Genomic DNA, 21,804 nt, shown 5'->3' with positions numbered 1-21,804 from the left:
TGCCTGTGAAAGTGCTTTCTATAGACATAAAGCACTAAGTATTATTAATACTAAGTTTTGCTATGCATTTATTTTTACTCTCACCTTTGGACTTAGTTGTAAAGTTCTTCCTATCTTCCCCTGCACTTAATTTGTATTAGATTCTAACATGATGTTCTTTATCTGTGAGCTTTAAGTACTTTCTGCCATCAGAAAAGAGCTATTACAGAGGACCCGATCGTCCTGCTTATTTTTAATTCCCTCACTCTCTGGAGTTCCTTAAGGAAAGCAGTAGAAGAGTTCAAGGTGCGCTCCTAAGATGGCTCCTCCTTCCTGGGAGTCCTCAGTTTGTCTGTACATAATCTGTTGCACCTGCCCCAGTCTCCACCTCTCCTGGATGACCAGCAGCATCCTCTGGAGACAGCAGCTTGATAGGCTGCCAGAGTCCACGTGTCATCTAACTGCACTGAGCCATGGGCCTCTTCATATGCAATATGATACTGTGGGGGGATGCAATAACCCTAACTCACAGATTGTACTTGTGCCTATCTCTTTGTTCTTCCTGTTTCCCTCAATGTTAACCCGTTTGTTACACTTGTTGGAACTTACTTGCCACATTTTTAGATAACTGAAGGGATTTACCTCCAATTCGCCTTCTATATAACCTAAAGTGGTACTGCTTATTTGATTTTAATAAATTTTTACAAAGATTATTTTCGAACTTCTAACTAGACATTCTATAATTTGCAGTTTGAGATTTAACCTGTTTATTAAAATGGTGGTAGGAAGACCCCTGGGAGAGGTTCGCTTTGGTGAAATAGTTTTTCTCTCTTAGGTACCAGAGATGTGGTAAAGTGCAGGAGGAAGGCAACTTAGCCATCTGTAGAAGCTGTGGCTTTGCAAGTCCGAAGCTGACACCTCAAATACTAGCTTGCAAAGTCTGCAAATCGGCTGAAAGACAACCACATCTCCAGTTCCCTAGTTTTAAGGCACTTAAGTGTCTAGTTACCTATCTCCTAGCCCACCTGTGCAGTGATTTTCACTATTATACCACAGTGTTGTTGTAGTGAAAAAAGATCAGTATCAATGCCTTAAGACTGGAGCGGGAGGGCATGAGTACAAGCAAGTCCAGCCACTCATCTGAAGAGGAGGGAAATTCATTATACACATGAGTATTGTCAGGACTCAGACCTCTTGGCTCATGGGGAGAAAGCACGCCTCTTTCCAATAAAGTACCCTACCAATTTTATTCCTTTTTAAAGTGACTGTTTTTTTTCCAGTGGCTGTTATCTGTTATCTGCTGCTTCTCACTCTAGTGAGAAAATTCACATTACATTTTTTCACCTCCATTCTCTTTTACTATACCCTTCTAAATGAAAAGGCCAGGGAGAAAGGTTAAAAACTAGGTTTGACAGCCAAAGCAGCAGCCAATCCATCACCTGAAGCTCCAATCTATGAAGTTTTTGGAGCTCTGAGAATTATTCTGGATTCCCCATGATGACACCCTTTGAATTGTATCTTCTATTGAGTCCTTGAGCTTCCAAAACTCAAAATAAATCCATCAAATACATTTTAGGTAGGTTTGGTCACTGGGAAATGTGCTCTCCGGGTCCTGATTTTATGACTCTCCTTTCCTTTAAAACAAACTAACAAATGGCTGCAATGGTTTTCAGTACATACACTTCCTCACTTCGGGATTCTAGAAAGAAAAGAAAGCCGTGTCCATGGAGAAATGGAATTTCATTACATTTTAAACAGGAAATATAAGAAAACCTGTTCATATCTGCATAAGATCTTGAAGCTAACTTCCAGAGTCCTAAATTTCGAGTTTCTTGAGGAGGAATCTCCTTTTAGGGCACGGTTGAAGGATCTGAGAATGGAGTAATAGCTTACTACAACTGTGATGCCAACAGACTTAACCTGTTTAAAGCCTTCTCCTTTAAGCTTGGCTTGTGGTTAGGAGATTCTGCTTAGAACATTTTCCTCATCCCTTATCAATTCAAATTCCTTGCTATTTAAGATAAGCCCCAATTTCTCAGTCCTCTGAAGAAGCTGTTCTGGGTACTGACTCCACAGGGAGGACAAGTGCTTGTGTCTCACCTGGACTGATTTTTCTCAATTGCTGGATATTAGCTCGCCAGCCTGAAGGAACTGCTAGCTCCTTGCCTAGGTATTTCTTCACTTCAGAGTTGTTGCCACACACTGCCCAGTGTGATCATCTAATGACTGCCTGCAAAGTTGGCCTGGTCACACCTGCATGCACAATGGTTTCCATTGAAGTGCATCTTTTTTTTTTCTTCCGAGACAGTCTTCCTCTGTCACCCAGGCTGGAGTGCAGTGGCACGAGCTAGGCTCACTGCAACCTCTGCCTCCCAGGTTCACACAGTTCTCCTGCCTCAGCCTCCCCAGTAGCTGGGATTACAAGTGCGTGCCACCATACCTGATTAATTTTTGTATTATTAGTAGAGATGGTGTTTTGCTATGTTGGCCGGGCTAGTCTTGAACTCCTGACCTCAAATGATTCGCCTGCCTAGGTCTCCCAAAGTGCTGGGATTACAAGCTGGAGCCACTGTGCCCAACCTAAAGTGCATCTTAGAAGCAGAAGAAAGAACTGGTGTGTATGAAAGATACAGAAGATACATTTTGAGGATGAGAAGAATGTTGATATGGTTCGGCTGTGTCCCCATCCAAATTTCATCTTGCATTACAGCTCTCATAATCCCCACGTGCCACGGGAGGGACCTGGTGGAAGGTAACTGAATCACGGGGGCAGGTCTTTTCCGTACTGTTCTCAGGATAGTGAATAAGTCTCATGAGATCTGATGGTTTTATAAAGGGGAGTTCCCCTGCCCCTGTACACATTGTCTTGCCTGCCACCATATAAGATGTGACTTTCTCCTCTTTTGCCTTCTGCCATGATTGAGGCTTCCCCAGCCATGTGGAACTATGAATCCATTAAACCCATCTTTCTTTATAAATTACCTAGTTCTTGGGTATATATTTATTAGCAGCATGAGAAGAGACTAATACAAACATATAATGTTGTTTCAGTCCCCAAAATTCATCTCATCATTGTACATCATTGTACTAAAATCTGGGTTTGCATGGTGCCAAGGAAGGAAAGCTACTGGAAATCAGAAGATTAACAAAATGTGATTACAGAAAATTAATAATTTTCAGTCAAACAAAACATTTCAGATCTCAAAAATGGATTTCTGGCCTGAAATTTCCAGGTTGGTTGTTCTGTATTCATTTAAGAAATCAAGTAACTCCTGAATTACCACTTCACTTACAGTGTATGAATAGTGTCTAAACATTAATTAAACTTGTATAAGATGCAATATTATTCCTTTTAAAGTCAACTAACAATTGGGAGAAAACATTAGTAAAGCATTTTGATGACACCAGCAAAATTCTCTCTCTACTCCAGTGTTTCTATCTCCACCACTTGCAGGTAAGCCCAAGCCACCGTCCTCTCACTAGGGTGACTTTCACAGCCTCCTAACCACACTCCTTCCCTCCTCCCTACCCCTGTTACAATTCTCCACCCAACAGCCAGACTGAGCTTTGAAAAATATAAATCAGTGTGTATCAAGACCCTGCTTAAAATCTGCCAAATGGCTTAACACTGCACATAACAGCAAATTCAAACCTCTGATCTTGACCTGTAGTGGCCCTGCATGACTTGGACCCAGCCTATCTCTCTAACTTCATTCATCTACACACTCCAGCCACTGAGCACTCCTCTGAAACACCCCACAGTCTTCCCACCACTGGGCCCTTGCACCAGCTTTTCCCACTGCCTAGAATGTCCTCCCTTCCTCCTGATCTTGACAGGGCTAACTCTTTTTTGTTATTTATATCTCAGCTTAAATACTGACTTCTCATATCACCCTATTTTACTTTTTTCATAGTACATACCCCTAGATAATATTTTATTATTTTCAATTGCCCACCCTTTGGTAGTAACAGCTAACATTTCTTGAGTGTCAGGCATTATTCTAAGGACTTTACATATATTAACTATCCTTTAGTCCTCGTGACAACCTATTAAAGCAAGTATTATTATTATTATATGGTCATTTAACTGATGTGGAAATTGAGTTTCAAACAAGCTGAGTTACCTCCCCACAGGCACAAACCTAGTAAGTAAAGAAGCCTGAATTTAGACCTGACTCCAAAGACTGTTTAATCATTATGCCATATGCCAATAGAAAAGTTCCAAGAGCCTTTCTGTCTTGTTCATCAGAGTATCTCCAGTGGGTAGAATAGTGCTTAATAAATGAGTAAATTTAATGTTGGCAATAACTTGTGTTAATAAATATTTTTTTCATGTGGTCATAAAACACTATGACAGCAATGTTTCATTAAGAGAAAGCTCATTATGATTCAGATCATATTTTCTTTAAATAGACCTAATTTCTTTAATAAAGAAAGCCTGGTCCTGTGATTACATTTATTCTATTATTAACAGAATTCATCCGTTTTAGTAACCTTTAGCTTATAAGGTTCTCATTTCTCCAGTAAGATAAATTACCACTTATAAATGTACCATTCTCATGTAAAGAGGGTTAACAAATAAATTAAATAAAACCACACAAGGGTATGAGAGATGTCAATAAAATTCCTTAATTTTACATTAAATCTGGGATTTCAAAAACTATCTATGGATTCTGACACACATGCACATATATAAGGCTTCACCTCAAAGACAGGTTCAGCTGTGGTCAGGTATCAAGATCTAAATGTACAGTTTTTTGGCATTAAATAATCTGATCTTACATTGCTTCTCATCAGAATCTCTTAACTGACCTATAAAACAAAACTTTTCCTGACATCTATCAGAGTTGCCCCTGTTAATTTAGCTCTTCAATCAAATGCTATATTAGCCTTTAGTGTTATTATTGATGGTGGTATTTAGTTTTCTTTTTTTTGGAGACAGAGTCTCGCTCTGTCACCCAGGCTAGGGTACAGTGGTCAAAGCTTACTGCAGCCTCAGCCTCCCTGGCTCAAGCAATCCTCCCACCTCAGTCTCCCAAGCAGCTGGGACTACAGGCATGCACCACTGCCCTGGCTAATTTTTGTATTTTCTGTAGAGATGGGGTTTCGCCATGTTGCTGAGGCTGGTCTCCAACTCCTGGACTCAAGCAAATGGCCCGCCTCAGTCTCCCAAAGCTAGGATTACAAACATGAGCCACAGCGCCCAGCCAGTATTTAGTTTTCTGATGTGATGATTACTAAATCTCTCCTGTAAGAAAACCTGCCCTTTCAGGCCTTAATTTAGAATCACAGATATCAAAAGTTTTATGATGTACCTTGGGGAAAAACTAGCCCAACTAACTCAGTTCACGCTTGAAGAAACTAAGACCTAAAGTTAGTGACCTGCTCAAGAACTCAGAGGCACATCCGAAATTCAAAAGACAGGCTCCTCAATTCCCAGCCAAGTCCTATTTCCAAAACACTGTCAACGATGCTATGAATGTTTAATCACCACTCTAGATGCTTGAGTCATTTTTTTCCCGATAAACCAAATCAATTCAACACAATTTTATTGAGCAACTGCTATTTTATCAGTGTTGAACTCAATTCTTCTTTGGGAGGCAAGACCCAATTCAAAAGTTTCAACCACCTGCTGGATTAAAGAGGTTGTGTGAGGTTTTACTAACCCTTCAAAGAGTATCTGTGGCACCTGCCAACTTCTAAGATTAGAGAACAACTTTAACTTTCTTTGTTAACTGCCCTGGGGGTCAAACTCTTTCCTTTTAGGTCAGTTCTTTTTCTTTTCTTTTAGGTCCGTTCTCTACTATATCTTTTGAGACTGAGTCTCACTCTGTCACCCAGGCTGGAGTGCGATTATGCAAACTTGGCTCACTGTAACCTCCGCCTCCCAGGTTCAAGCAATTCTCCTGCCTCAGCCTCCCTAGTAGCTGGGACTATAGGTGTGCACCACCACACCCAGCTAATTTTTATATTTTTAGTAGAGACGGGGTTTCACCATTTTGGCCAGGATGGTCTCAATCTCTTGACCTCATGATCCACCTACCTTGGCCTCTCAAAGTGCTGGAATTACAAGCGTGAGCCACCATGTCCGGCCTCCACCATATCTTTAAGCCACACTGAGAATGTACTGTTTTCCTAAGGTGTAGTTTGGGAGCTTACAAGTTTGTTTTCTTTAATGATGATACCATAACGCTATTATCAGACTTTTTCCTCTTTTCCAAACCTGTTTTTATTTCCTTTGTAGTTCTTATTTAGAAAAGGTTCTTCTTAATTATGTATGGATTTATTGTAACCACATCAATGGGTTTATTTATTGATTTTTCATGAATCACTGCTCTCCTTGGCACAGGTCAGGGTGTGTTTGTAACCATCATTATATGTGTTATTTTTATTCCATCAACTATAGCATTGTTACTAATCACCAGAGAGAGCTGGAATGGTGACCATTTTGGATACAGCATGAAACAGCAATAAGCTTTAGATACAAAAGCACGGGGCTTCTCCCAGTCTCCCATGCTTGGCTGCATAGTTACGGGTTGATCACTTAAGGTCACAGTCTGCAAAATACATGACATGTTTCTACTTAAAAAAATCATTTGAGTTATTTAGGAACAATGTTGCCTGTGCAGCATTTTATTTTTATTCACATTACTTTCGTGGATTTGAAATTCATTAATTTATTGAGTCACATCAAAAAAAATTTAGACAATTAATTAAATTTAAAAATTAGTCAAATGGGGTCCTAGATTTGCCTCAGACCAAGTTACTTAAATTCTGACCCAGTTCCATAAAATATGCCTTCCTGTTTGCATTTCAGGAAGACAAAAAAGAAATCTGAAAATGACTTTGAACTATCTGAAACAAAGTGTTGTCCACAAATGACTTTGAACAATTCAAATTAACGTTCTGTCATTTGCATTTAATCATATATTTTAATTAGAAAAAAAGCTTTTTACTTGTTTAATTTTTTTTTTTTTTTTTTTTTTTTTTTTTTTTGATGGAGTCTCGCTCTGTTGCTAGCTGGAGTGCAGTGGCATGATCTCGGCTCACTGCAACCTCCGACTCCCAGGTTCAAGGGATTCTCCTGCCTCAGCCTCCTGAGGAACTGGGACTACAGGCGTGTGCTACCACGCCCAGCTAATTTTTGTAGTTTTAGTAGAGATGGGGTTTCATCATGTTGGCCAGGATGGTCTCAATCTCCTGACCTCATGATCCGCCTGCCTCGGCCTCCCAAAGTCCTGGGATTACAGGTGTGAGCCACCACGCCCGGCCTAGTTATATCTTTTCCAAGATTCCCCTTATAACTATTTCTACATGTTAACAAACCTAAGAGCTAATTTAAAATAATCATGCAGGCCAGGCACAGTGGCTCACATCTGTAATCCCAGCACTTTGGGAGGCCGAGACAGGTAGATCACCTGAGGTCAGGAGTTTAAGACCAGCCTGGCCAACATGGTGAAACCCCATCTCTACTAATAATACAACAACTAGCCAGGCGTTGTGGCAGGTGTCTATAATCCCAGCTACTAGGAAGGCTGAGTCAGGGGAATCACTTGAACTCAGGAGGCGGAGGTTGCAGTGAGCCGAGATCGCACCACTACACTCCAGCCTGGGCAACAAGAGCAAAACTCTGTCTCAAAAAGATAATAAAATAATAATAATCATGCATTTCCTCTGTCGCCTTTCTATCTTTTCTACCAACAGTGATCAGTTAATGTTTCCTAAGAAATCAATGCTCAATGAAGTAACCAAACAATATTAAGACATAGGGATGTCAGTGATCCTATTTTTCCTGAAAAAAGTATTACCTTGGCTGATATTTATTAATATCACAAATAATAGACCTGTCAAGACTATTTGTATATTCATTCTAAATGTAATCAGTTAGTGAATTCATGCATATGGGGATGTATATGTTAAAGCAGAGCTAACAACGTTGTTTTATTTTATCAGAGTTGGCATATTACATAAGATATTGCCTGGTGAGACCATATATGCACTTACAAAATATGAAATAAAGGTAAATGGAAATTGTCTTAGTCTCCTATAGAATCTTACTTCTAGATCTATTAGCCAATTTCTAATAATAGTCACAGCATAAGAACCCTGAAGCATGCAGCACTGATTCCTGGGTAGACTTTTCTACTGAATGCTAGTACTTCCCACGACATTATGCGTGCAGAGCATCGGAGTAGGAGTTAGATATAGAAAGGGATTAGAAGGCCTGGGCCTGGGCCAATGGGAGGCTTCAATCTAGCAGGAGCTCTGGAGAGATAGCAAAGGATTAGAAGACTAGGCCCCTGACTTAGGGGAGCTTTCAGTCTAGCTGGGAAGAGACAAGATCCTCCATGTCCTTGTCACATCTTAAGGAACATGAAGCCACACACATCAAACATACATCATTTTTAAAAGTTGAAAATGTAATTGTTGAAGCAATTCAAAGTGAAAATATAATCTGAGCCAAATGGGATTGATTTTTTTTTTTTGAATTTCCTAAAGGAGATGGCTTTAAGTTGGTTAGGGATGTGAATTATTATAATAGAGCAAAGGAACAAAAGAGATCTCCTTTCCTAAAATCCTGAGCATTCTTTGCATATTTTTGGCATCTACATGGGCTAGTACCATAATGTAACCATCACATTTACTTTATGTTGTATCCTAAATGAGACTGAAAGCTTCTTGAAGGCAGAGACTATGTCTTCTATTTCTTTTTTTACTCCTCACCTGTGTAAGCACATTTTAAGTATTTGCCAAATATTTGTTGAGCTGACTTGAAATGACTGAAATGAATGAAAGAAAAGCATTCCAAACAGGAAGGAATGCCAGGGACTACTAATATATTGGATGACATTATTAAAATCTAAAATGTGCTAGACAGGCAGAAATTATTACCTGAATTAAATAAGGTAAAACCTAACAGGGATAACTGTAAAGTATCATATTTGGATCTACAAAAACACAGCTCTAAAAATAAATAATTGGAGAAATGCAGATTGACAAAAGTGGCAAATAGGAGAAAACAGTGTAATGTGGTCACCAAAAGAACAAAGGCCACTTGAGCCTGTACTACCAGAGGCTGAGAAGAGAGGAATAGTTTAGTTCTGGGTACGAGGCATTAAGACGGACACTAATGAACAGTGTCCGAGACTGCTGACCAGACCAGTAGGATGACCTGCAATCATACTCTACAGAAAGGGTTAAAAAAACGGCAGAGGTGGGGAACACAGGAAAAATTCAGCCTGAAGAAGATAAGACTATGAGAAATGATAGTTGTCAAAACCCTATCTTTTGCTTTGTTCTAGAGGAATAGCTGTGCTTCAGTTTACAGATTAGTGAATATAATTTCTATCATTTTCTCAGAAAAGAGTTCTGACACTTTATTACATGATGGCTATAATTAATGTCAGACTCTAAAGTAGAAATCAAAAATTCTATTTGATCATTTGGTTTCAAGCTGGACCTAAAATATGTCTTGGCATTGTTACTAACTGTTAGCAGCAAGTTCTGGAAACAGATACAGTCTTGATATGTGTTCTAAATATGAAACACATTGCAAAAAGACTTGGAGATAAAAATATATACTGCTTATGCACACTCTTACTGTGCTATTTCCTGTCCTTATCAGCAATGAAAGTTTCTCTTGTTTTGCCCTTTCTTTGTTGTTCCAGGTGAACAAAATCTTTTTTCTTCCTTTTTTTCTCCTACATATCTATCTTCCTCTTTTTTTATCTTCTTTGCCACTAATACTTGTTTCATTAAACATTCCTAAGCACCTACCATGTGCCAAAAACTGTGCTAAGTTATAAGGATTCAAGAATATGCAAAACATAGCCACTATCCTTAAGAAGCTTATAAAAGGAGAATGGCTTGCAATTAAATGTTGATGCTAAAGGACAATATGGGCCGGACATGTGGGGGCACACCTGTAATCCCAGCACTTTGGGAGGCCGAGGCAGGTAGATCACCTGAGGTCAGGAGTTCAAGATCAGCCTGGCTAACATAGAGAAATTCGTCTCTACTAACACTACAAAATTAGCTGAGTGTGGTGGTGCATGCCTGTAATCCCAAGAGGCTAAGGCAGGAGAATCCTGTGAGCCCGGGAGGTGGAGGCTGTAGTGAGCTGAGATCACACCACTGCACTCCAGCCTGGGCAACAGAGTGAGACTCTGTCTCACATATAAAGAAAAAAAAAAAAAAAGATATGTACACATTAGAGGTGTGTCCAAAGTACAGAAATGACATACAAATGGGTGTAGATGAGACAGTGATTCACTTTGAAGAAAGTGGTGTTTGGGAAAGGGATGCCCAAGAGGGACCAACAAGGCCCTGCCCACCAGTGCAAAGAAATGGCTGACATGGAAGTGGGAAACAGTGCAGCACACTTAAGGAATGCCAGGCGTTTTTAAGAGAAAAGGCCCCCCTTTACCTAGGAGAGTCAAATATTTTGGGAGGCAACTAAGCAGTCACATAACTGGATTGTTATTTTTAACTAGGTATGTTCTATATTTGAACCGGTATGCATGACCACCAAAAAGTAGATGTTCAGGAATTTATCTACGGGCAAGATTAGGAAAAAAAGATTTAATTAAAAAATGCACCCAAGATATGGAAAACCATTTGGTGACAACTGCTGTAATAGAAAACATGCTTCTCCAGCAAGAAATGTGTGAAATGCTTTCTAATAAGAAAGATCACTGACAGTCAGCAACAAAAGGAAAATGGAAGATAGAAGAGTGTCCTCAGGTTCAGGCAGAGCACCCTTGATGATTTTAAAAATATAATAGCATCCGGTCGGGTGCAGTAGCTCACACCTGTAATCCCAGCACTTTGGGAGGCCGAGGCAGGTGGATCGCCTGTGGTCAGGAGTTTGAGACCAGTCTGGCCAACACGGTGAAACCCCGTCACTACTAAAAATACAAAAAATTAGCTGGACGTGGTGGTGGGTGCCTGTAACCCCAGCCTGTAATCAGGAGGGTGAGGCAAGAGAATCGCTTGAATCCAGGAGGCGGAGGTTGCCATGAGCCGAGATCATGCCATTTTGCACTCCAGCCGGGGCAACAAGAGCAAAACTCCATCTCAAAAGAAAAAATACATATATATATATAATGGCATCCTTCCAATGGAATGCATTTCAGGGGTAGAATGAAATGCATTATTACTAAGCCATAAAAAGACATGGAGGAACCTTAAATGCATACTACCAAGTGAAAGAAGCCAGTCTGTAAAAGCTACTTACTTATTGTATGATTCCAACTATGTGACACTGGAAAAGGCAAAACTATAGAGATAGTAAAAAAAAAATCTGTGGTTGCCAGGGGCTAAGGAAAAGAGAAGGGAAAGAGAGATGAACAGGTGGTGTACAGGGGATTTTTAGGGTAATGAAACTACTCCTTATGATTCTGTAATGGTGGATACATGGCATTATGATGAAACCCATAGAACTGCACAACACAAAGAGTGAGCCCTGTGTAAACTATGGATGTTATTTCATAACAATGTATCAATATTGGTTCATCAATTACATCAAACATCACACAAATGCAAGATGTAAATAATAGGAGAAAGTGGGAGATGGTGGGAGGAGAATATAAGAAACTACATATCCTGCTCAATTTTTCTGTAAACTTAAAATAGCTCAAAAGAATAAAGTATTAATTTTAAGACATATACATAAAAGTAATAATGTTGCATGCATTTCTACTCTTTTGAAGATAATTATGCGACCTCCTTTTTCCACTAGCATTTATCTGGTAAGGCAAACTTTCTTTACTGAAAGTCCTAAGAACATCAAATCCCTAAACAGATAGCATCTTACTCCTTGCAGAGCCTCTGAGATGTGTGATTCAGCAATTTCTAGTAATTCATTAACACAGGGCCACTGAGGCACAATAAATTAACTGTATCTGAGAATGATACAGACTCTTTAGTGACAATGAAACGAAAACTCAGGTGTCCTAAGTTAAACTGCACCTCCCCCCACCCCGCGCCTCAGACCCCAGTGCACTACAGAAGCCATTGTATCTATCGTTAGAAAATTAATACTTTGGGTGAAATGAGGTTCATACACTCAACTTTTCTTTGATTGAAAGGAGATTTCAGCAAATCTTTCAATAAAATGTAGAACCACGTGTTTGCCATCCCTGCAAAAGCATGACTCCTTTCATTACTAAATCTTTTCCCTGTGTGTGGTTGGTTGTACATGTGTCAGAAATAAATCCCCACAAAAACAACTGAGAAAAACCATGTATAAAATCAGAGTCAAACCATGTACACAGGTTTAATTCTGAGCTTCAGTATCTCAGATACTAAAATATCTGAGTGTAGCTACAAATAACAGTAATTAGTCATACAACCAAGCTTAGTCAACTTTGTGAGTTGGACCAACTATTACCTCCAACTGATCTAGCAGGAATGAAAATCACTTCTTTGGGCTTCAGCAGCAGGAAATCAAAAATTAGAGTAAATGGAGGTCCAGGTAAGATTAGAACACCATCTGCTATGTCAAAAGATAGGCTATTTTTAGGGAAAGCAAGATGAATTTCAACTTATGGAATGCACAAGTAATCCATTCAATCAGTGGTGATATAATGAAGAATACTGAACATTCAATTGTTGACACAGGGCTTGCCTTTGTTTAGGGTCCATAAAATTTAATAACTTCCCCACTCTGTGGCTTTAAACGGAGAACTTCTTCAAAATAAGAGTTACTCCTATTAAACTTAATTATTTGCCCTTGGCTGCTGTGGCAGAGTATGTCTACCAAACAGGTGGCTCTTAATAAAGGAATGGTTCTGTAGTAAAAAGTAGATGCTCTAGTGTTTTATTATGGTTGCTTTAACTTTCTGGTTTATTAGTATTAATTGCTGAAGTTTTCCTTTTAACCTTTCTTAAGGCATTCCTCCCTCCTGTGAGTTAAGAGCTGCTCTGCTAAAATAAATGTTCACATATAATTGGCACATTACGAAGCTGCTGGTTTCAAGAACTTGACTTGGGGAACTTGATAGAAACTTGGTTATAAGGGACATTTTAAAATGAACTACATCAAACTCTACTGGGTTTGAATCCTCCTGACAGACCTTGAGTAATCAAATGGGGTTTTCCCACTGGCAATTTCTAGATTTTGTAGTAGTGATAAAATAATTTTTAATAATTTTGTTATTACACTAATGCTTATTCTCCTGACCTTGAAATATTATATTTTAGCAACTGAAAGTCATAAAATTGGAGACATCTTCAATAGTCCTGTGCAGTTGAGTAAGTGGAAAGTGTTAATATTTACATATTCTGAAGTAAGAGATTCAAGACTATTTTCCCAAGCAGAAGAAAAAAATAATCTTACAGAAAGATTAGCTCTGTCCTATCTTAACAACAACAACAAATAAAAACCCCATAAATGCGGAGAAAAGTCTTTCATACAATCTATAGTGGCAAGCAGGGAGAGGTGGCTTATGTCTGTAATCCCAGCACTTTGGGAGGCCAAGGCAAGAGGATCACTTGAGGCCAGGAGTTCGAGACTAGCCCAGGCAACATAGTGAGATCCTGTCCCTACAGAAAATATTGACCTGGCAAGGTGGTACATGCCTTTAGTCCCAGCTACTCAGGAGGCTGAGATGGGGGAATTGTTTAGGCTCAGGAATTCAAGGCTGCAGTGAGCTATGATCATGCCTCTCCATCCCATCCTGGGCAATAGAGCAAGATCCTGTCTCTTAAAAAAAAAAAAAATCTGTAGTGACCTCTTTCAGAGTAACTGAGGCAGCCAACATCTATGAATAAGATGCATCTTACCTGTGCATCTTTAACTAACATATCCTAAGTCTCTAAAAAAAACCTCCAGAAAGCATCAGAAAGCTATAAATCCCTTCTACCTCATGCAGGCCAAAGAGTGGTACAGACTTAGGTTAATCTAAGCTACGTCACTCAAATGAGTGGGATAGTGGAGGAGTTATTTGCAGTGAAGAAAAAAAGCCTGTGTAGGCTCTCTAGGAGACTCATACACTGACCCACTGAGTCCAACAATCAACCTCAATAAAGAGTTGTGCTTCTTTCCACAGCAGGATAACTGTATAAAATACATTTTGAAAGTCAGCAATTATTTATTTACATAGTATTTTGTAATGACTTCCAGAAATGTAATTATAATCTTTGTGTCAAGCCTCGTAAGTGCTCTGAAGATCAAAACCGCCATGGGTGATAAGACTGCAACTATAAAGACATGCGGTGGTTCAGAACATGTAAGGCGTGCTGGTCCTTGCCTTGTCACACCTTGCCCTTGACTAGAATCAATGAGAAATAACTTTGGCCACCTCTGTGTAGTGAATCATCTTTTAGAAACATGTAGGATAAAGTGAGATAATGTATAAAATCACCTGGGGATAGAAGTACCACTTAAATACAGATTATTATATGATGAGGCCATGCTTATCAAAGTAAGTATGGTAGGGAAGGAGGTGGCTTCTGCACTGTAACATCGCTAGACTGATTTCTGAGACTAGTGCTGACTTTTACAATTCAACTGAATATGATTCAAACTCATTACCATAATGTACACCTGTTAGTTGATTACATGGCAATAACTTCTCATTCAATTATAAACTTATATGTGCTCTTGTTGTTCCATTACAATATTTAAGGCTACCTAATGTTAAGGAAATATTTCCTGAATCATTGTGTTGTACCTCTGAACTTGAAGACATCTAGTATTACACCTCTCTCTGCAGTAAAGATTGTAGGTAACATATCTTTATCATTTTATCTAATTTTTTAATACCTTGCTTCCAAAAATGGTCTGAGGAAAACTAAGGACTATCTCATATAATATCACTGTGATTATTGTCATTTATTAACTTCTAGAATTGTAGCTATGCTTGAAAATTACTCAGAAGAAAGGATACTAATAAAGAAAGGTGAAATACTGGATTCTCTGAGGGTCTTTAGGTAGATTAAATCATGGTCTTTCTTTAGAATGGTCTTTTAGGAGAAAACGGAATTTCTTTAGGAATAGTTCTTTCTGGCAAATCTTTCTGGTTGTTTTTACTCCTATGATCCCTTGGAACACAGCATTAGCATGCCTAGTTAATTTAGGTATAACTCAGCACTTTCTATTGTCTGACATAATTGAATCGTTGTTTTCTCTTAATGCCTTATTGACTTTTTTGTGAACGGTTCCCAATTGCTTTTTGCTCTGTAAATGTTTATTTTAAATCTACAGAATAATAATAATAATGGGAAACATCTGAGTAGTTCTATGTGCTAGGTACAGCATTAAGTGCTTTGTGAATGCCATGTGAGTATTAACTTATTTAAATGTTTAGATAATCTAAGGGCTTTGTTTTAAATACGCTCTGTGGTGATCCATTTTGTGAAGGAAAAGTTCCCTTTAAAAGTTTAGATTTTTATCTAATCTAATTTGACTCACTTAACAAGACTTGCCTGCAAATTACATATGGATATACAATTTTTACAAAACAATTTTAGCTTCATAATATCAGCTACAATCTATTTGGCACATATGTAGGAGCCTCTAGGTCATGGACTTAGACACTGGCTTTAGATGTTGAGAGGAATCATAAGCTATACATTGTCTAACTTGGTACCTGGGAACTTATGAGACAGGCTTCCCCAAGAAGGCGCCCAGGACTAGTCCCCAGGGAATTAGAAATGGTGCACACTCCGATGACATGGTCCCTGAGTCCACCAGGCAGCGCTTGGGTGTGCAGGCACAGTCCCGCAGCCCAGGGCAAGGTCAGGTAAGTCAGTGCTCCTCCAGTTCCCTGACAGTCCACGTCTAGTTGTTTCTTCCTGTTTCCCTACCTACATGCTGACAAGAGGGATTTTCTGTTCTCTTTACTGTTTATACAGAACCTCCCACCCTGGCACCATGTTACTTTACCAGTAACAACTCCAGAAATGTTAAGGGTTGGAGGAAAAAACTGGACTAAACTCAGTATAAACCAGTTTAAACCAGAGGCTCACTCCTACCTTTGGCCTAAGATAGATACATGGCTGGAAAATTAACCAGTTTCTGCTCCTGCCTCCTTCTCTGTGAAATGGGAAAGGTACTGTTTTGTGGAAATGTTTTAAGTAACCCTCAGTAAAGTAACTTGAAATAATCTGGCTGTTTTCCATTACACATGTACATGATAAACAATGATGACTACTCGTTTATGCAGCATTTTTCCGATGTCATTTTCAATGGCTTTCCTGATGAACTCACAGGAATATACCTCAGTAGGAAACTGCTGTAGGTAAGTGTCTCTAATGCTAACATTACTCCCTGAGGTTTTTTTCCTCTAGGTACTGCTAGAGAAAAAAATAGCAAAAATCTGCTTCAGCCACAGTGGGTTGGGCAGATGGAAGCCCCAGGAGACCCCAAACAGAAGCAAGTTTGCATAAGTCTATTCTGTCAAAGTGTCCTTTTGGCCCTATGTAAAACAAAACAGACTCTCAGTATGAAATGTAGAAGGAATAACCAGAACTAACTTAACACCATCAACACTGTGCCTTTAATCCCACATCAGCCTTCGTTATCCCCACTGTGCCTTACTCATCCTTTCCCGTTATCTTTAATTAATGTTTGCCTAAAGGCGACGGTGATTCCAGGCAAGGGAAATGATAACTAAAATTCTATACTCTATACAATTTCCCAATACATACTATGTGATTCGTAAAAATGATAACAGCAGTCACAATGAAAAGTGGTAACATGGTTTCCCAAAAAACCTTGCAGTTCTCCCTCCACCCCTCTTCTTTCCCTACTCACCCCCATGGGAGTCCATCTGCTGCAGAAAATGTGAGGCACTAGGACCAGAGAGCCCTTTCCTGCTATTTGCTTGAGAAACAAAGCCTTCCCTCCTCCCAAGTTGAAAGAAATAAAGGAGTCTGAACTAATCAAAACCCGCAAGCCTGCTGGTGGAGCTTCAGCTTGTCAGTGATGCAACTCAGCGGAGTGAGTAACGGCTTCGAGCTTTGCAGAAAATGAGAGAGGGAGAGAAACAGACAGAAACACAAAGAGAAAGAAAGAAAGGCATTAACCTGGCCAGGAGTCAAAACAGGTGCAGGGGCCCGAACGCTGAGAAGAGTATCTGGCAAACGTGGGATCCAATGGGGTGTGTGCCTCTGTGGACGTACGTCATTGAGTGGGGACAATGTTTGCAGCTCATATGTCAGGGTGGACCAAGAGGTTTCTTTTCTTATTCACGGGACTCATACAGTCAGCTAAGGGCCTTTAACTTTTCTCTACTTGTCAGTTGGGAGTCTTCGTGAACACTTTCTGGCTCTCTGTGATGAATTCTCCAGGATAGAGGGGCAGCCAGGTCATTTGTCACACACACTCCCCCCATGGGCCACACATTTCTGTAGTGCCTTTGGAACAGAGGAATTGTGAGCACTGGACTGCCGGGCTGCAAGTGACAGCAGCACACATTATGCTTCACAGAAAGGCTGCCTCCTTCTTGAGTTAGCCACTCAGAGGCCACGCATTGCCTTTTAAGACTCTTCCAGGCCTCACGGCACTTCAAATGACTAGTTTCTGACAAAGATCCTAAGTTTGCAGGTGCTCTCTCTTGGAACTGACTAGCTTGGACTCCTGGGACTTACAAGCCTTTAGGAATGGAGGGCTGTGCCATCAATCTGGTTTATAGGCAGATGTTAGGAAAAGAAAGGAACACAAGCAGAGGAAGGCCTGGCATAAGACCCTCAGGAAAAGGCCCTAGTTATGAGACAGTGCCCACCAAATGAGATACAATTCAGCAGGACACTAACTGGGCGGCATTAAATACCATCTTAAAAGTATGCCATCTCTGGCAGATTTTCAGTCTCTTTACTTAAAATGTTCGAGTGTTTGATAACCCCATAATTCAGAAGATTTAATTTGCCACTTGTCATTCCCTTGCCCACATGTCTCTAATAGAGAGTCACTGTGAGCATGGATGACACAGGCTCAGCCCATCCCACTCCCCCTGACCCCTATGCGGGGATGGATTTTTAGTTAAAGCGCGGTCTTTACCTGAAATGCGCCTAGGCACATCGGTGATGGCAGGAAGCCCAGTGCCCCGTGTGGAAGACAGCGGGGTGGTAGAGTGGATGGACGGGGACGTCATCTGGCTCAGGTAGGAGGGGTAAGACTGGTCATAGGACCACGGCGGGGAAGACTGTGCCTGTCTGGGGTCTGGGAAAAAGAAGAAGAAAAATCTTTAGAATAGCAACCATTGCAGCCTTAGAAACATGCAACCCAAAACTTAGAAAGGAAAAGGCAGAAAAAGAGAGAGGGAGAAAAAAATGGCTTATATATACAAAATAAATAAGGAATGGCTATTTATCTCTTATAACCCCATCCTTTCAAGCCTTGAATAGCACAAAGCTTTCTAGACTTTGAGTCTCAAGGAAAGCAACAAAATGGATGATGCATAAGGACTGTTTTTCTCTCTCTTCTAAATATTTCTATTTGGAAAGTCTAATAGTCATTTAGAAAACAATCTGCTTTGGTTTTCTTTACAAAGTAGAATTATATTTACTTTCTGTATTCTCTAAAATTCCTCCAGTGAACATGGATAACTTTTTTTTAAGTTAGAATATTTTCTGAACAATATACTTGGTTAAAAAATATGTAGATTGTGCCTTTCCCTGCTGCATATCCAGCTACTTACTATCTTTCAGACATGCTTTTTGGTTTTAAAGTGAATGACTCCAGGATTTCATCTCAGGGCACTTTCTTTTCAGGCAGGTCAATGGAATGGCCCTTTCTAGCATGGGATGAAGGGAATAACGGCAGGAATGAGAATGGAGGGGCAGCACGTAAGATGAACAGGAAGGAGGGGAGCCAGTTACGTTACTCTCATGCTAAAGCTAAACCAGAAAATAAACCGGAAGAAAAAGACAAAATTCAATTTCAAAGTCAACTACCATTAAGAACTGAAAAGTCTCATCACCAGCCAGTTTCAATGCTAAGCACAATAGTTTCTGACAGTAAGAAAATGGCCCAAAACAGGAGAACAGGGAAACGTTTTTAATCCCATTGGAATCTGTTTAAAAGATGTCACATGTCTGGAATTTGGCCTAGTGTTACCTACAGTCACTGTAATAATAAAACTAATGGGCAGTCAGCTGGTTAGGGTTAATTACTGAATATTAACAATATTTTTTGATGTATCTCTAGTAATTTCTTGGAGGTACAAACTCAAGGCCACATAGATTTATTTAAAAATCTTTTGCTTACATACAGAAAAAAAGGTAAATGTGCTGTGTTTCCAAAGCAAAAAAAGTATGTATTTCAAACTCTTTATTTTTTTGTTTTGTTTTGTTTTTGTTGTTTGTTTGTTTGTTTTTGAGATGGAGTCTTGCTCATCACCCAGGCTGGAGTGCAGTGGCGCGATCTTGGCTCACTGCAAGCTCCGCCTCCCAGGTTCATGCCATTCTCCTGTCTCAGCCTCCCGAGTAGCTGGGACTACAGGCGCCTGCCAACGCGCCCGGCTAATTTTTTTGTATTTTTAGCAGAAACGGGGTTTCACCGTGTTAGCCAAGATGGTCTCGATCTCCTGACCTTGTGATCCGCCCGCCTCGGCCTCCCAAAGTGCTGGGATTACAGGCGTGAGCCACCGCGCCCGGCTTCAAACTCTTTTGATCTTACTTGAGGGCTAATCAAACAAAATCATAAGCAAATTTCTCAACATGTTTTTATGCTAATTTTTAAATTATGTTAATTTTTAAAATTCTAATAGACCAGGCTATTCACAAGATAGCTTGGTATCTTAGAATATGCATGGATTTTGGAATGTTCAGAATTAGGTCCAAGTTCTGAGACTTCTAGTTTCTGTGTAACCTTGGCTCAATTAGTCACTCTGAGCCTCAGTTTCCTCATCTGTAAAAGGTGAGGAAGGAGGGGCAGCAATAATACCTGAACCACAAGGATGTGAAAACTACATGAGAAAACTATTAAGAGAAAACTAGCACAAAAGACACTTAATAGGCATTAATTCTTATATATATATTAAAAAAAAAAAAAAAAAAAACCTCTGGGTAACATAGGGATAGTTCCATGTTTCAAACATATCTGGACTGGAGTTAATACACTTGGATAGGTTTCAAATTATCCCCACACATCACCTATTATTCTTTGAAAATAAAAGCTATTAATATCCTTGAAGAGTTAATTCAGGTTTATCTCTACAAGTAAAAATGAGTAAAATAAGACGTGGATTTTTGAGATGATTCGTCTGTTAAAACCTCTCAGTTTTTCTATACAGTCAAAGCAGTTTAGTTCAGCTATTTCTTGTTTATTTGTTCAATTCAGAAACAATTTATTTAAAGACTGTTTAAATAGGACATACTTCTTTGAGTCAAAATAATTAAACACATCTGGATATTTACCTGCTGTTTACTGACATTGACAGAGATACAGAAAAATGTCATCCAATTCCATTTTAAGGAGCATTTACCTGAGCTTGCAATTTGAATAAAAGAGTAGTACTATAAACGGTTAACAAACTTTTCCTTCAGAAATCTAAAGGATAATTGATCATTAAAGTAATGGACTTCTGTGCCTTAAAATTCTCAAGGCTGAGATTGTAGAGATTGGCAACATTTCAAATCCGAGTGACTGGTCCTTGTTATATATCTGATATTGACATACTTCCTTGCCTTACACCATTAATGTAATTCACTATTCAGAGAAACGGTAAATGATCTTCAGATGGAAAACGATTCATTCCTTACAGCACAGGAAAACAATCTCGCAAGGGCAAGTCCTTCTCTCAAGCAACATTTTCAAAAGACAAAAAGGTTGAGAACCACATAGCTAAGCAAGCTGGGCACACAGGACTCAAATTTGGATTTGAGTTCTCATCTAACTTCCCCAGATGACTTCCTGAGCAAGCAGTTTAACCTATACCATTCCTCTCCTGTAACGAGTCATCCGTCTAGGGCCCCCTGCCTAAAAACGAGAACAAATGCAAAGAACTGTAAAAAATGATGAAAAGGAATTAGGGTACTCAACTTGGATGTAAGATACAGTCTTACAGTTCTCCTTGTGCAGAAAGGTGGCTCAGCACAGTGGGAAACAAGAGGGCTTTCTAGTGACAGGATCTGAGTTGGCGTGTCAGCTCCACTATTGATAAGCTGTATGACCTCATCTGGGTTAGCTAACTCTGAATCTCAGTTTCCTCATCTGGAAAATGAGGCAGCATAACACAGAACAGTGAGTATAGCAAAGCGGTCAAGCATCCTGGCTGTGCAGACAAGCCTAGGCTTCAGTTACACCTCCTTGCTGTGCTGAGCAAATCACTTAAACTTTTAGGCCTTGGTGGCTCATCTATAAAATGGGAATAATGATACTTACTAGGGTTTTTGTGAGCATTACATGAACTAGGCCATATCTAATATGGTACCTGGCACTCTTAGCACATATTAAGTATATAATAAATACAAGTGCTATCTATATAATGAGTACAATAATAACTACTCTCATTTTTGGAAAAAGAGATGAGATAATGCAAGTAAAAGCATTTTGATAACTATAAAGTACTATAGGGAAACTATTTTGACTCTCTTTAGGAGCTCACATGGTGAAAGCCCTGCCTGGGCCTTGTGACCTGGGCTGTTTCTCAACATTACTGAGCTTTAATTTCCTTGTCTGCAAAATGGAGATGATAATACTATCTCAAGAGTTGAATCCTCAGACTGAAGATTAAATAATATACGGTAAATGGAAAATCATCATCGTTATTAAAAATAAATATTAAAATATGACTCTGTGCTACCTAGGGTAGCTGGGTTTGTCTCATGTTGTTATTCTTAAAGACTTCCGAGATCAGATTCAGCATAATTAAGTAT

At 39.5% G+C, this 21,804-nt stretch overlaps 1 protein-coding gene across 3 annotated transcripts in view; it reads right to left on the bottom strand.

Moving 5' to 3' along the window:
• RUNX2 (RUNX family transcription factor 2) overlaps positions 1 to 21,804 on the bottom strand; it is a 128,188-nt gene that overhangs the window by 19,769 nt on the left and 86,615 nt on the right. For all 3 annotated transcript variants that reach the window (XM_030928951.1, XM_030928952.1, XM_030928953.1), the window contains one exon: positions 17,984 to 18,145. In XM_030928951.1, the coding sequence (XP_030784811.1) occupies positions 17,984 to 18,145 (162 nt within the window). The remainder of the gene's footprint in view (positions 1 to 17,983; positions 18,146 to 21,804) is intronic.

Source organism: Rhinopithecus roxellana, chromosome 4, assembly GCF_007565055.1.
Source record: "Rhinopithecus roxellana isolate Shanxi Qingling chromosome 4, ASM756505v1, whole genome shotgun sequence".
In the NCBI taxonomy this organism is placed as follows: domain Eukaryota; kingdom Metazoa; phylum Chordata; class Mammalia; order Primates; family Cercopithecidae; genus Rhinopithecus; species Rhinopithecus roxellana.
The sequence above is the reverse complement of the archived record's forward strand: the minus strand, read 5'-3'. Positions and strand labels throughout refer to the sequence as shown.